This window comes from Stomoxys calcitrans, chromosome 1, assembly GCF_963082655.1.
Source record: "Stomoxys calcitrans chromosome 1, idStoCalc2.1, whole genome shotgun sequence".
NCBI classification, from domain to species: domain Eukaryota; kingdom Metazoa; phylum Arthropoda; class Insecta; order Diptera; family Muscidae; genus Stomoxys; species Stomoxys calcitrans.
In genome coordinates, this window is record NC_081552.1 from 229779565 (window position 1) to 229795499 (window position 15935).

The 15935-nt window shown below is 38.1% G+C and overlaps 1 protein-coding gene across 2 annotated transcripts in view; it reads left to right on the top strand.

Moving 5' to 3' along the window:
- The first annotated feature begins 1166 nt into the window (after nt 1–1166).
- Nucleotides 1167–15935, top strand: part of LOC106092093 (uncharacterized) — a 48120-nt gene continuing 33351 nt past the window's right edge. For both annotated transcript variants that reach the window (XM_013258849.2, XM_059360278.1), the window contains exon 1: nt 1167–1390. In XM_013258849.2, the coding sequence (XP_013114303.2) occupies nt 1376–1390 (15 nt within the window). In that variant the 5' untranslated portion in view covers nt 1167–1375. The remainder of the gene's footprint in view (nt 1391–15935) is intronic.

Sequence of the window (15935 nt, forward strand, 5' to 3'; positions counted from 1 at the left end):
TGTCGGTCCCCACATTGTTTAAAGCCCCCTCCATCTCAATGCATACCGCCAGGGTGTACGTTTTGCCATAGAAGAATTCTTCTATTTTATGCACAACCTTATGGGAGATTAAATTTTATTATTCACTACCAAAAATTTTCCAATTTTTCAGATCCAGAAGATTTATTTCTCTATTCAACTTCTTTCATTAAATAACGGTTTAGCTCCCTTCTTGCTGTGGCTCCTTAATTGACTTTTTTTGTCTTTTAATTAAATCAATCGGTCTTCAATCAATAAAAAAAAGGTATATTCATCATAAAAATTTTATAAATTTTTCTACTATTCTTTGTTAAAAAAATTTTATTCCCCAATTAAAAGAAAGAAATTTTTGGGATTTAATAAAATAAACTATAAATTAATATCAAACTTCACACTTTGTAACAAACGCAACTAATTTCCATGTTACTTTTGCTTTTATTTTGTTTCACTGTCAATAAAAGTAAAATCAATAGCAAATGAAAACAATGTGCCTATAAATTATGCTCACTCATATTTTATTTTCATTATAACGGTAATTATTCAAAATAAAACCACCTTTTGTTAACTCGATCTGTAACAGCAAAGAATCTCACTCTGCTGCTTTATAATTTTCATGTGGGCAGAAAGTATGTTTCTTAAGTCTTTCGTTACAGGCCTGCACCGCGTTAATCATTAAAGAATAACATAACACACCATTTCTTTTCAACAACTGCTACTCTAAAAAAGGGAGAGGGAGCCATCTAGCATACTCTTAATGCTTTCTCTTATACAAGGCCATTGTCATTGTTCTAAGTAGGAGAAAATCTCAACTCTCTTGCTCCCAGCCCAGCGCAAACATTGGAGAGCAGATGGGCTTTGCATGTACACGCATAGCTAGGTTCCCGTAACTGTTAAGAGCTGTGCAAGTTAACAGCTCACACCTGTCAACTTAAACATACACACACACACACACACACCTCTACACTCACATGTGGCCATCTAGGCTGTGTGTGTCTGCAAAAGCCGTTGTCCGTTGCTGCTATCATTGTCATGTTGTAAACGAGCATAGCCTTAACCATGTTAAACGAAAAAAAAAGAAATGTTAGTTATAAACCTAAGTTAACGGCGCCACTTGAAGCAGTTTGTCTTTGTACGTTGTCAAGTTAAGTTCTACCGCATACCAAATAGGGTGAAAGTCTGGATTATTAAAGTTATCAAAACAACAATACCAACAAGTGCTTAAAGTGGTGAAAGAAAGAAAAATTTTCAATTTCTCTTGGATGAAAGGACTCTATAAAGAAATTGAAAAAAAAAATAAAATAATTGAAATCAGTTAAGAGTTTGAAATTCAATTCCAAGTATAATCAAAGTGAACGAAATGAAAATTTTCATAGTAAGTGAACATGAAGGAATAAAAAAAAAAACTTTTATAAAAACCAAATACTGAACTCTGGCTCAATATGGTGTTCGTGTCTTAAGTCTTTTGTTCTGGATTTACTCCAAGTGAAAATGCAATAACAAGTGGTAGAAAATGAAAGATGTTTTGCAGTCTTACAGCTTTTTAAAACTTTAGAACAAGTCGCACCGTTCTTTTTGAAGTACGGGTTATTATTTAAGTGTTTCCTAGTACCCAGCGATGATTGATTATAAACTGCAGTGCTGTAATTTTGCATTATTTTTTAAAGATTGAAATGATTTAGCAAATGAAATTTTAATTTCATAAAAGTGATCAGATTTTTTTATAATTTGATTAAATTAACAAATCAAATAGTTGTTGGGAGGTCCAAATATTTGTATTTTCCTTTATGATTAATTACTTAGTCATTGCCCCTAAAAAGACCTTAGGCTATCCATCATATATTTTTTTTTATCGCCCATTTTAGAATTTCACCAAAATACTTAACTTAATACCTCACTTTGCTGTGAGGGTCTATGATTTATTCTGCTTTAGAAAAACTGTGTATTCCCAGTGAGTTTTAATACTTCACCTGCTATGGAGGAGTGCCAAGTGCCTGTTGTTTGTTTTTTTTTTTTTTTTTGATTTTTTCCAAGAGAAATCTCTATCGATAGACAAACTGCGGCAGTTTAACTGCATTAATAGTAGAAGTTGATCTTGGGATAAAGACGTGAAGAATTTCTTTAAAAAGAAGAAAGTGTCATTCACATTGGATTATTTGTCAACCAGTTCGAATACAGATGTTTACTTGACCCAAATACAGTCATTCAATATACATAATAATTAATATATAATTTTTTTCTTTCACTCAAACTCTTATCATATTCCTGAAAAACAGTAAAACATTTTCAAGTCTATGTTTGAATACAAATGAATTTAGTTTAGTCCATTTTAGTGTATAGAGAAATTGTGTTTTTCGTTTTTTTATGCCGCATTCACGCAAGTTTAGTTTTTTCTTCTTTGACAGTGGTATGTTAATGGGATTTGGCATATCTAAATAAATGTCCGCATTTGTTTTCTTTTTGCCAAGCCGTTATGGCTAATTCTCAGATTTGATTTGATTTTAAATTTGACATGATTTACATTTAGATAAAGGGAATGAAATTCGAGCCATTATTAATGAAAAATTAATAAAAATGCAGAATCAACTGAACGCATATAAAAATTAAAAAACCTTTAAAAAACTTTAAGAACTATCTAGCCATAAAGTTATGGGTTCTTAAATCGATTGTGTTGATGATTTTATGTGGCACTTATGTTAAATTTCGAACCTTGACCTCTTTTAATGAATCGACAACAGTTAGGCTTTATGTTAATGGAATAAAAGTTTGACTTTCATTGAGTTGTCATTGGTATTTTGCAGCACATCTAAAAATAAGAACTAAGAAAAGATAAACCGATTTAGCAGCAAAATCGTGTTTAATATGGCGAGACCAAACCTGGGATACCCATCGGCATGAATTCTGGAACAAAACAAAATTTATGTTGAAAAAGTAAGCATGGGCAAAAGTCGGACGAAACCGACAATTAAAATGTGCTGAAATTTGCAGGAGTCATTGAGAAAAACTTTATGCAAAATTTTGAAGATCGATTGATAAATGCCTTAACAATGTTGCTTAAAGTGAAAATCGGGAGATATATGTGTGTGGGAGCTATGAATGTGTACCTCAATCTGAACAGAATTCTATGAAATTTACCAGTGTTGTTCGTCTGATATTCGTCTTCTTATTCCCGATATAAGGATGTATGTCAGGGATACTAGATATTCCAGGAACTCACACCCGTTTGTAATTGATTGGCCAGCGGACCGCACAATGCATTATAGAGAGAATTCCTATTTCGCCCGAACCGTTCGTATGTGGAGTCGACTTACGGCTAATGTTTTTCCCACCCACTTTGACATCCAAAGATTTAAGACAAATGTCAATAAGCACTACATACTTTTCCCCCCTCCAATTCATAATATCCTCTCGCCAACGCAATGAACTGGGGGACATCCCCTGCGTGTTGGCTGACAGAAAAAAAAACTCATTGTCCCAAATTCTGGCAAAATCGGACAATGAATGTGCCTTTTATGGGCCCAAAACCTTAAATCGAGAGATCCGTCTATATGGCAGCTACATCCAAATCTGGACCGAACAAAGCCAAATTGCAGAAAGATGTCGAAGACCCTAACACAACTCATTATTCCAAATTTCGGCGACACCTCTTTGGAGAGAAGTTTTACATGGCATGTTGCCAGCATTTGTAGGGCAAAACCACTGCTGAAAATTTTTTCTGATGGTCTCGCCAAGATTCGAACCCAGGTGTTCAGCGTCATAGGCGGACATGCTAATCACTGCGCCACGGTGGCCTCCTCGGTTTATATGGCAGCTTTAGCAAAACATGGATTAATTTGGCCCATTTACAATCCCAAACGACCTACACCACAATACAAAAAATATTTGTGCAAAATTTCAAGTGCCTAGCTGCTTTCGACAGACAGACGGACGGACATGTCATGACGATCTAAATAGAATATATATACTTTATGGGGTCTTAGACGCATATTTCGAGGTGTTACAAATAGAATGACGAAATTCGTATACCCCCATCTTATGGTGGAGGGTTTAAAAATTAGAAAACATTTTCAAAGCGTAAAATTTCAATAAATATTTCTGTTATTATATTAAGAATGGAATGGAAGGAATTCAATAAAATTTCTTTAAAAATTAATTCAATGAATGTTTTTCTAAGGACAACATTGAAATAAAATTTTCTTAAGGACAATATTTTAATAAAATTTTCCGAATACATAAAATTTCAACAAAATTATTTGAAAAGACAAAATGTTGATGAAATTTTCTCCAAAAGCTGGTACTATGGTTGCTTTTCGCGATATTTTTTCGAGATTAATATTTTTTATATAATACATTTTGAAGAAAAATAAATTGCTAAATTCATTCATTAGTACATTTCCCCGATAACTTAGAAAACAAATTTTCAATTTTTTTGCCTGTTAGGGCGAGATCATTAAATTTTAAAATTTTTGTTTGTTTCTCTTTCGAGACTAGCTGGATGATCGGAGATGCAAATGGAAAAGGACAGCCAAAGGTAGCAACATACGCCAACCGCTATGGGACGCGTTTTTGAAGCCATCACACCATATTAGGTGTGATGGCTTCAAGGACCGTGCGTTGGTATGTTGTATTTGAATCGTATTAAAAGCGAAAACGCATCCATTTGCATCTCCGATCATCCAGCTCGTCTCGAAAGAGAAACAAACAAAAATTTAATGATCTCGCCCTAACAGGCAAAAAACTTGAAAAATTATAAATTCGGCAGAGCCCGGCCAGGATTCGAACCTGGGACCACGGAGCAACGGCGAGAGCTATTGCCGTTGTCTTGGCGTTCGAGGCCGTCAATACAACTTCCAATAGATGAACAAAATCATGTGTAGTACGGAAGAAGTGTAATTTGATACAGATAGAATGTCTGTCATTACACAAAAATAATACATGCATTGGAAAACAGTACAGCTAATAAACATGGCTGTCGAGCTTGGTTAATGTGGTAATTGTATCATAGATGCGTTTTCGCCATTAATACGATTCAATACCAATGCACGGCCCTTGAAGCCATCACACCTAATATGTCTGTTGAAATCACGCTACAGTCTTTAAAAATTGAGATATTGAGCTGAAATTTTGCACAGGTTCTTTTTTTGTCCATAAGCAGGTTAAGTTCGAAGATGGGCTATATCGGACTATATCTTGATATAGCCCCCATATAGGCCGATTGGCCGATTTAGGGTCTTAGGCCCATAAAAGCCACATTTATTATCGGATTTTGTTGAAATTTAAGACAGTGAGTTGTGTTAGGCCCTTCGATATCGTTCGTCAATTTGGCTTAGATCGGTTCAGATTTGGATATAGCTGCCATATAGACCGATCCTCCGATTTAGGGTCTTAGGCCCATAAAAGCCACATTTATTATCGGATTTTGTTGAAATTTAAGACAGTGAGTTGTGTTAGGCCCTTCGATATCGTTCGTCAATTTGGCTCAGATCGGTTCAGATTTGGATATAGCTGCCATATAGACCGATCCTCCGATTTAGGGTCTTAGGCCCATAAAAGCCACATTTATTATCCGATTTTATTGAAATTTAAGACAGTGAGCTGTGTTAGGCCCTTCGACATCGTTCGTCAATTTGGCTCAGATCGGTCCAGATTTTGATATAGCTGCCATATAGACCGTTCCTCCGATTTAGGGTCTTAGGCCCATAACAGCCACATTTATTATCCGATTTTGCTGAAATTTGGGAGAGTGAGTTGTGTTAGGCCCTTCGACATCGTTCGTCAATTTGGCCCAGATCGGGATATAGCTGCCATATAGACCGATCCGCCGATTTAGGGTCTTAGGCCCATAAAAGCCACATTTATTATCCGATTTTGCTAGAATTTAAGATAGCGAGTTGTCTTAGGCCCTTCGATATATTTCTTCAATTTGGCCTTGATCGGTTCAGATTTGGATATAGCTGCCATATAGACCGATCCTCCGATTTAGGGTCTTAGGCCCATGAAAACCACATTTATTATCCGATTTAGCTGAAATTTGGGACAGTGAGCTGTGTTAGGCCCTTCGACATCGTTCGTCAATTTGGCTCAGATCGGTCCAGATTTTGATATAGCTGCCATATAGACCGTTCCTCCGATTTAGGGTCTTAGGCCCATAAAAGCCACATTTATTATCCGATTTTGCTGAAATTTGGGACAGTGAGTTGTCTTAGGCCCTTCGACATTTTTCTTCAATTTGATCCCTGATCGGTTCAGATTTGGATATAGCTGTCATATAGACCGAACTCTCGATTTAAGGTTTTGGGCCCATAAAAGCCACATTTATTATCCGATTTCACTGAAATTTAGAACAGTTAAGTTATGCCCCTTGACATACTTCTGAAATATGGTATAGATCGGTCCAGATTTGGATATAGCTGCCATATAGACCCAACTTTCGGTTTTAGGTTTTGGGCCCATAAAAGGCGCATTTATTGTCCGATTTCGATGATATTTGGGACAGTGCGTTGTGTTAGACTCTTCGACATTTTTCTGCAATTTATGTTAGGCTTTTCGACATCTGTGTCGTATATGGTTCAGATCGGTTTATTTTTAGATATAGCTACTAAAAACACCAATATTTTGTTTTACACAATTGAACAATGACTTGTACTTATTAGTATTTGGTCCAAATCGGAGCAAATTTCGATATAACTGCTATGGGACATAAGGTATGCAATTTTCACCGGATTTTGATGGAAGGTGGTTTACATCTATAACCGAGGTGGTGGGTATCCAAAGTTCGGCCCGGCCGAACTTCACGCCTTTTTACTTGTTTCCTATTTAAATCTAAGAAATGGAAACTTGAATATCGTGTTTTTATCCCCCCAAACCGAATTTACTTTCTCTTTTATTTCAAGTGTAATTTTTACCTGAAAAAGAGATGGAGAGAATAATTTACAATATGGTAATGTAGACAATAGAGACACTCCCCAAATAAGATTTAAGAAGATAAAGACACATTAAACAATTCTATACACTTGTTAAACGGATTTCAAGAAAATAAACAAGATTGGCAAACATATTTAATGGCAATACTCCCATACACATGACATAGCAAACAAACATCAATATTCATTTACTATAGAAAAAAAAAATCGGCATATTTTGACAACTTGCCTCATTTCTATGGCAGTTGTCCAACAATTTCTTAGGAATTATAAACCGCTAAGAACAACTCTCAGAGCTAACAAATAGAGGCAAGTTCAATAACCCCAAACCACTTTGTGAGACTAGAAAAAAATAAAACCCAAAATAAGCCTACTTCCCCACACCCACTATTATCTGTCGCCCTATGACAAATCAAAAATTCCAAATTGAAATTGAAAAATAAAAAACAGTGGGAATTTTTTTAACGGCAGCTATGAAGAAAAACTCCTTTGCTAAAAAAAGTTCATATTTAATCTATGAATGAGAACAAAGAAATGGTAAAAGTTTTTATGAATGAATTGGCAAAAGCGTGAAGAAATAAAAACCTATTCATCATCCATGATGAGCTAACATGGGTCATGGTGTCATATCGAATGTAGCATTTAGTAGGTGGTGGTCTTCCCATTGCCTTGGCGAATAAATTACAAAAATTCACATGATTTTGTCTCTTCAAAGCCCCAGGCAAGATGCTTTAAAGTCATATAACTCTTCACTATTGAATTGGCTATGATTGATGAATGACTCAAGTTAAGTTTGCTATTGATGTCTATTGTTCTAAATTGTTATCTAATATAATTTTCGCCATATTATTTCGAGATTTTTTATGAAAACAAGATGTGATTGATTTAAAAGAGAAACCATAACTGGTTTTGTTAATTTTGTTTATTACATAAATAGTCCCAACAAGGCATATAACTTAACATGCCCATCAATGCGGCTGAAAGCTTAAATTGAAGTCCTAGCGTGCACATTTTTAAGATGTAATCATATTTCCGTAGCTCAGAGGTTAGCATGTCCGCCTATGATGCTGGACGCTTGGGTTCGAATTATGGCGAAACCATCAGAAAAAAATTTTCAGCAGTGGTTTTTCCCTCCTAATGCTGGGAACATTTTTTAGGTACTATACCATGTAAAAGTTCTCTCCACCAAATATCGGACTGCCCTCATTGATATGTGAGAAGTTTGCCCCTGTTCCTTAGTGAAATGTTCATGGGCAAAATTTGCATTTTCAATCATATATCTTAGTTGCTAGCAACATTAGCTTTTAAAACTTGTAAAACCTTTCTACGTAAAGCTGCCACTCTATGGTACACGGCAAAGTAGTCTGATATAGAAATTTATAGGTTCTATAGGGATTTTCTTTGTTTTACAAAAATCTTTTCCCTTTCAACTTTAAATGGTGGCTGTAAGCTCAATTGAAAATGTTTGTGGAAATGCCCCAAGTTGACAAATTTTTTTCTCTTATTTTAATTTTCTCCATCTCCTGAATTCCCTACACCAATACACATTAGCACAAAAAATCAAATGGGGCGATCGGTTTGCTGTGTTTTATTGGATGTCGCTTCAAAATTCCACCTACCGTTCAATACTCTGCCGGATCCAAAGAATGGCTTGTTTGTGCATAACAGCCGCACTGAGGAGGACACCATCTGTGCACTGAATTTAACATTGTATACAAATTGTGCTGCTAAGAGGCTGAGGTGGCTTTCTCTATGATCATGCGAAAACTGTGTAATTCTTTATACTGTGGCCGAGGTTGCAGGCAGTATGGATTACACATTGACTGAGCCGCAATGTACTACAATGCCTAACGTAACCGATTGAAACTACAATATCCCTGGTACGTCAACTTCGATAGCTCCATACTACACGCTGGGCGGGCTTTAGGGTGTGCTTTGAAGAAATAGAACTGGTCAAATCGAGAAGTTTTAGTGTATGGAGATTCTTAAAATTACAGAAGTGATACAATGGCTAAGATGAATGTCAAAGCGACAATTGGCATAAATATCTTCTCAGACAACCACGTATCCCTTAAATATCTAGGGAACATATTTCTAAATTCTAACCGTTATCGACTGTCGCAGATTTCTCAACGAGATGTGTGAACAGTTCAAAATACATCTGTTCTGGGTGCCGGGCCACAGAGTTATACCAGTGATTTATTTATATACTAAAGAAGTAAACGCGTGCTAAGTTCGGTTGTGTCGAATCTTGGGTACCCACCACCATGAATTCCGCTAAACATGCATCCTTATTAACTGAGTTTGTATTTGTATTATTTTGGTCTCAAAAAGCCATATCAGGATATCGGTACTCAGGAGGGGCCTATTTCACCATAATGACCGATTCGGATAAAACTTGGCACTGATTTTGTCAGTCATAGGATGGTTTTTCGGGTTAAATTTCAGCCAAATTCAGATGAAAATGATGGCTTCCAAGGGCTGATTTAGTCAAATCCGGGAATCGGTTTACATGGGGGCTATATATGACTATAGACCGATTCGTATCATACTCAGCATTGATATAGAAAGTCGTAAGCCAAGTCTTTGTTCCAAATTTTAGCCAAATCGGATGAAAATTGAGACTTCTAGGGGCTCAAGAAGTCAAATCCGGGGATTGGTTTATATCGGGGCCTATACCTATAAATAGTCCGATTCCGATCATATTTGGCATGGATGTTGGAGGTCATAACCCAAGTCTTTGTTTCAAATTTCAGCCAAATCGAATGGAAATTGAGACTCCTAAGGGTTCAAGAAATCAAATCCGGGTATCGGCTTATATTGGGTGTTATATCTACTTATAGACCGATTCGGGTCATACTTAGCACGGATGTTGGAAGTCTTAAATCAAGTCTATGTTTTAAATTTCAGCCAAGTTGGACGAAAATTGAGGCTTCTAAAGGCTCAAGAAGTCAAATCGGGGGATCGGTTTATATGGGAGCTATATCGGGTATACTTACCGTATACCGGGGACCGGTTTATATTGGGGCTATATCTGTTTATAGACCGATTCGGATTATACTTGGCACGGATGTTGGAAGTTATAACTCAAGTCTTTGTTCCAAATTTCAGCCAAATAGGATGAAAATTGCGGGCTTCCAAGGGCTCAAGAACTTAAATCGGGATATCGGTTTGTATGGAAGCTATATCAGGTTATTGACCGATTAAAACCATACTCGGCACAGGTGTTGGAAGTCAGAACGGAACACCACATGCCAAATTTCAGGCATTTCCAACCAAAATTGCAGCCTGTAAGGGCTCAAGATGTCACATCGATAGATCGGTTTGTATGGGAGCTATATCTGGTTATAGACCGATTTAGAACGTACTTGACACAGTTATTGGAAGCCATAATAAAGCACTACGTGAAAAGCCATATCGGACAAATGTTGCAGCTTCCAGGGGCTCAAGAAGTCAAATCGGGAGATCGGTTTATATGGGAGCTATATCGGGTTATAGACCGATTTAGACCGTACTTGGCACAGTTGTTGGAAACCTTAACAGGGAGCTATATCAGGTTATAGGCCGATTAGAACCGTACTCGGCACAGATGTTGGAAGTCGTAATGGAACACCACATGCCAAATTTCAGCTAAATCGATCAAAAATTGTGGCCTGTAAGGGCTCAAGATGTCACATTGGTAGATGGGTTCATATGGGAGCTATATCAGGTTATAGGCCGATTTAGACCGTACTTGATACACTTGTTGGAATTCATAAGAGAACACCACATGCAAAATTTCAGCCAAATCAGACAAAAATTGCGGCTTCCAGGGGCTCAAGAATTCAATTCGGGACATCGGTTTATATGCGAGCTATATTTAAATCTGAACCGTTATGGTCCATTTATAATCTCCAACGACCAACATCAATTTTAAGTATCTGTGCAAAATTTCAAGCGGCTAGCTTTACGCGATCGACCGCTATGACGATTTCGACAGACGGACGGACGGACATGGCTAGATCGACTCAGAACGTCCAGACGATCAAGAATATATATACCTTATGGGGTGCTAGACGAATATTTCGATGTGTTACAAACGTAATGATTAAATTAGTGCCCCCCCCCATTCTTTGGTGATGGGTACAAAAACAAAAGGTTAGGTTTGGTTGAAAAGAGGATGCGGATATTAATCTACCCCATGCCACTATGGCCATACACCGTATTCGGCTTAAGTAAAGAGTAACCTCGAAAAAGAAAATCTAAGTTAGGAAGTCCGTGCTACTAACAAAATGATTAATTGTTTTCCATGCCACTCCCCTATGTTGGTTCATATCTGGTATTGTGTCCCCACCTAAGTGCCGGTATCTGTTAGCCGCTCAAGCAGGGCCAAATTTCAAGCGCCGGGCAATGAAATAGGATATGCAAAAAAGCCGGCCAATGGCAAAGGAAATGCTCCAACGTCTCATCATCTTCCCCGCATGCCCAACTCATGCTATCACATGGCGCACCTATTTTACATAAGTAACCTCATAGTCCCATGTGTCCCGTTGTGATACCGATAGCTATACTGACCTCCTTCTTACTTCCTTTCAGTCGTCCCACGATCTTGTCGTCTATCGATCTGAATCTCCCAATAGAATATTCAACGTCCTACCGACCGTTTCGCTGTTCCACAGGGTTACATGCGCATTCGTCGCCCACACCCTTAACTCGGACTGCATCGACTCGAAAGGTTTCGGGTTAACCAAGTTTATTGACTACAGGAGGCCACCGTAGCGCAGAGGTGAGCATGTCCGCCTATGACGTTGAACGCCTGGGTTCGAATCCTGGCGAGACCATCAGAAAAAATTTTCTGCGGTGGTTTTCCCCTCCTAATGCTGGCAACATTTGTGTGGTACTATGCCATGTAAAACTTCTCTCCAATGAGGTGTCGTACTTCGGCACCCCGTTCGGACTCGGCTATAATCTTGAATCGGACTGCACTCAATGATATGTGATAGCTGAACGTAGAAAAGCGTTCCAAGCCTATTCTGCGCTCATTCTACAATCTCTAATCTCCAGCACTTGATCTTTCCATCGGGCTTTTGGTCTTCCCGGTTTGCGTGTACCACCGTGTTTGCCTTCAAAAGACTTTTTTGCTGGAGCTTCTTTATCCATCCATTATCCGTGTTTGCCTTCAAAAGACTTTTTTGCTGGAGCTTCTTTATCCATTCTGACAACATGACCTAGCCAACGCAACCATTGTATTTCGATGCGTGTTACGATTCTATTGTCGTCAAACAGCTCATACAGCTCGTGGTTCAATGTCGCCTATATTCTGCATTAACGCAAACTGGTCCATATATTTTACGAAGAATCTTTCTCCCAAATACTCCAAGTACTCCCTCATCTGCTTTCACCAGTTCCCATGCCTCAGAAACATATAACAACACGGGTAGTATCAGTCTGTCGAAAGGTGGCCTTGTTTCTAAACTGCTTACTTAGTCCAAAGTAGCATATGTTTGCCAGTATTATACTCCGCCTATGATGCAGAACACCTGGGTTCGAATCCTGGCGAGACCATCAGAAAAATTTTCAGCGGCTGGCAACATTTGTGAGGTACTATCCCATGTAAAACTTCTCTCCAAAGAGGTGTCGCACTGCGGCACGCCGTTCGGACCCGGCTATAAAAAGGAGGCCCCTTATCATTGAGCTTAAAAACTTGAATCGGACTGCACTCATTGATATGTGAGAAGTTTGCCCCTGTTCCTTAGTGGAATGTTCATGGGCAAAATTTGCATTTTGCATTTGCATTGACTGCAGTTCATTGGCCTTCACTGCCAAATTGTCTGCTTTCTCATTCCCAGTTACTCCGCCTTGGCCCGGGACCCAAACTATGCGGATCGTGCCATCCTCAGAGAAGCCGTTAATCTCCTGCTAACATTCCAAGACGGTTCGTGATCTTACCATCCTGGTTGCTATTGCCCTTATGGCCATTCAACTGTCCGTACAGATGTTCATACACAACACCACACCACCTCACATATTCCCTGATCGCCCGGATCTCCGCCTGCAGGACTGTATTATGGTCAGCTAGTCTAAAACAGACAAAAACCAAAAAAAAATTATTACAGATGAGCATTCCATGAATTATGATACATCCTCATCATCATGAAAAAATCATTTAAATAAATGCTACTTCCTTACAATTTCCATAATAGAATTATTTTGCGTCAACAAATCCGGTCTGAAAAATAACTAGGCATACAACTCATCTAGGCTTTTTATACCCACTACCATAGGATGGGAGTGTACTAATCTAGTCATTCCGTTTGTAACACCTAGAAATGTTGATCTAGGACCCCATTAGGTATATATTGGGTTGCCCAAAAAGTAATTGCGGATTTTTTTTAAGGAAAGTAAATGCATTTTTAATAAAACTTAGAATGAACTTTAATCAAATATACATTTTTAGCACTTTTTTTCTAAAGCAAGCTAAGAGTAACAACTGATAACTGACAGAAGAAAGAATGCAATTACAGAGTCACAAGCTGTGAAAAAATTTGTCAACGCTGACTATATGAAAAATCCGCAATTACTTTTTGGGAAACCCAATATATTCTTGATCGTCTCGAAATTCTGAATCGAACTTGTCATGTCAGTCCATCCGTCTATCTGTCGAACGCGTAGAGCTAGCCGCTTGACATTTTGCACTGATATTTTATCTTAATGTAAGTCGTTGGGGATTGCAATCGGCTCAGATTTCGATATAGTCCCTTATAAACCGATTTCCCGAATTGATTTCTTGAGCCCCTGGAAGTCTCAATTTGCATCCGGTTTGGCTGGAATTTTGCACATAGTATTCTGTTATGACTCCCAATTACATAGCTATATACGGTCCAAATCGGTCTATAACCTGTTATAGGTCCCATTTAAACCGATCTCCCGATTTAACTTCCTGAGCCCCTCGAAACCTCAACTTTTGTCCCATTTGCCCGAAATGTTGCACATAGTGTTCTTGTATGACTCCCAACAACTGTGCAAAGTACGGTTCGAACCAGTCAAGAACATGATATAGATCCCATATAAACCGATCTCCCGATTTGACTTCTTGAGCCCATACCAGCTTCGATTTTTATCCGATTTGGCTGAAATTTTGCATAAAGTGTTCTGCTATGACTCTCCCATATTTGAGCAGAATTCATGGTGGTGGGTTCCCAAGATTCGGCCCGGCCGAATGCTTTACTTGTTCATATTTCATTCTTTTTCTACACCAATCAAGATAAGGCAAACGTATGCGAAGGCCATTGAACTTCGATACGAATAACTGAAGTAAATTTCAAAATCATTATCTTTCGCTTTCCGAAAGCACGTGCTGAGTATATTTAAATAGTCCTAAAATTGACAATTCATAGTCGATGATTAATTACTGATAGACGGCAAACCTATTGACAAGCATATTGAAATGCCTAACATGGTGTCACATTTTGCGTTCGCCCAACCCAAGAACTATGGAAATGTATTAAATCCCTTTATGGAATATTTTATTTGTTCTAGCCATGTCGGATGCCTTTTTTAATGGCGAAAGTTATGCAAGGGGGAAGTTGGTTTGGGTAGTTGGAAGTTTCCAAGAACTTTTCATTTCGGGACCATATTAGGCTTTTATTAGAGTATTAAATAATTTTAAATAATTCGAAGCAAGTTCAGCCACAAATACGGAATGTTGTCTAGGTTGCCCAAAAAGTAATTGCGGATTTTTCATATAGTCGGCGTTGACAAATTTTTTCACAGCTTGTGACTCTGTTATTGCATTCTTTCTTCTGTCAGTTTTCAGCTGTTACTTTTAGCTTGCTTTAGAAAGAAATTGTAAAAAAAGTATATTTGATTAAAGTTCATTCAAAGTTTTATTAAAAATGCATTTACTTTTTTGGGCAACCCAATAAAATCGAGGATATTCTTGAGGAATGATTTATCTTTTTTAAAATTAAGGATGGAAACTTACTTTTTATTGATAAAAGGTGGGGGGATTTCGCTCTGTAAGTGCAGTACATAGCGTTGGCGGAAGAAAAATAGTGGATCTGAGGAAGGACGAAGGGGGTAGTGTTAATTGCCTTCCTTTTTAAACCCTCCACCGTAGGATGGGGGTATACTAATTTCGTCATTCTGTTTGTAACTCCTCGAAATATTCGTCTAAGATCCCATAAAACATATAAAGTCTTGATCGTAATGACATTTTAAGCCGATCTAGCCATGTCCTCAAGTCTGTCCGTCCGTCTGTCTGTCGAAAGCACGCTAACTTTTGAAGGAGCAAAGCTAGCCGCTTGAAATTGTTCACAAACACTTCCTATTAGTGTAGGTCGATTGTGATTGTAAATGGCCTGTGTCGGCCCATGTTTTGATATAGCTACCATATAAACCGATCTTGAATCTTGACTTCTTCAACCACTAGATGGCGCAATTCTTATCCGATTTGGCTGAAATTTTTAATGAGGTGTTTCGTAATGACTTCCAACAACTGTGCTAAGTATGATTGAAATCGGTCTATAACCTAATATAGCTGTGATATAATCTGATCTGGGGGGTTTGACTTCTTGAGCCTCTAGAGGGCGCAATTCCTATTCAACTTGGATGAAATTTTGCATGACATGTTTTGTTATGACTTTCAACAACTGTGCCAAGTATCGTCGAAATCAGTGCATAACCTGATGTAGCCGCCATATAAATCGTTTACCTGATTTGACTTATTGAGTCCTAGACGGCGCAATACTTATCCACTTTGGCTGAAATTTTGCATGAGGTGTTATGTTATGACTTCCAACAAATATGCCCTCAACCTGAAATCCAAGTCTGTCTTTAACGTGACATGGCCGCCATATAAATCGATTTCCCGATTGGACTTTTTGAGCTTCAACAGGGCGCAATTCCGATCCGATTTGCCTGAAATTTTGCATATGTCGTTTTGGTATGACTTCCAACAACTGTGGATCGAGTATGGTCTAAATCGGTTCATAACCTGTCATAGCTGCTTCTGAGCCT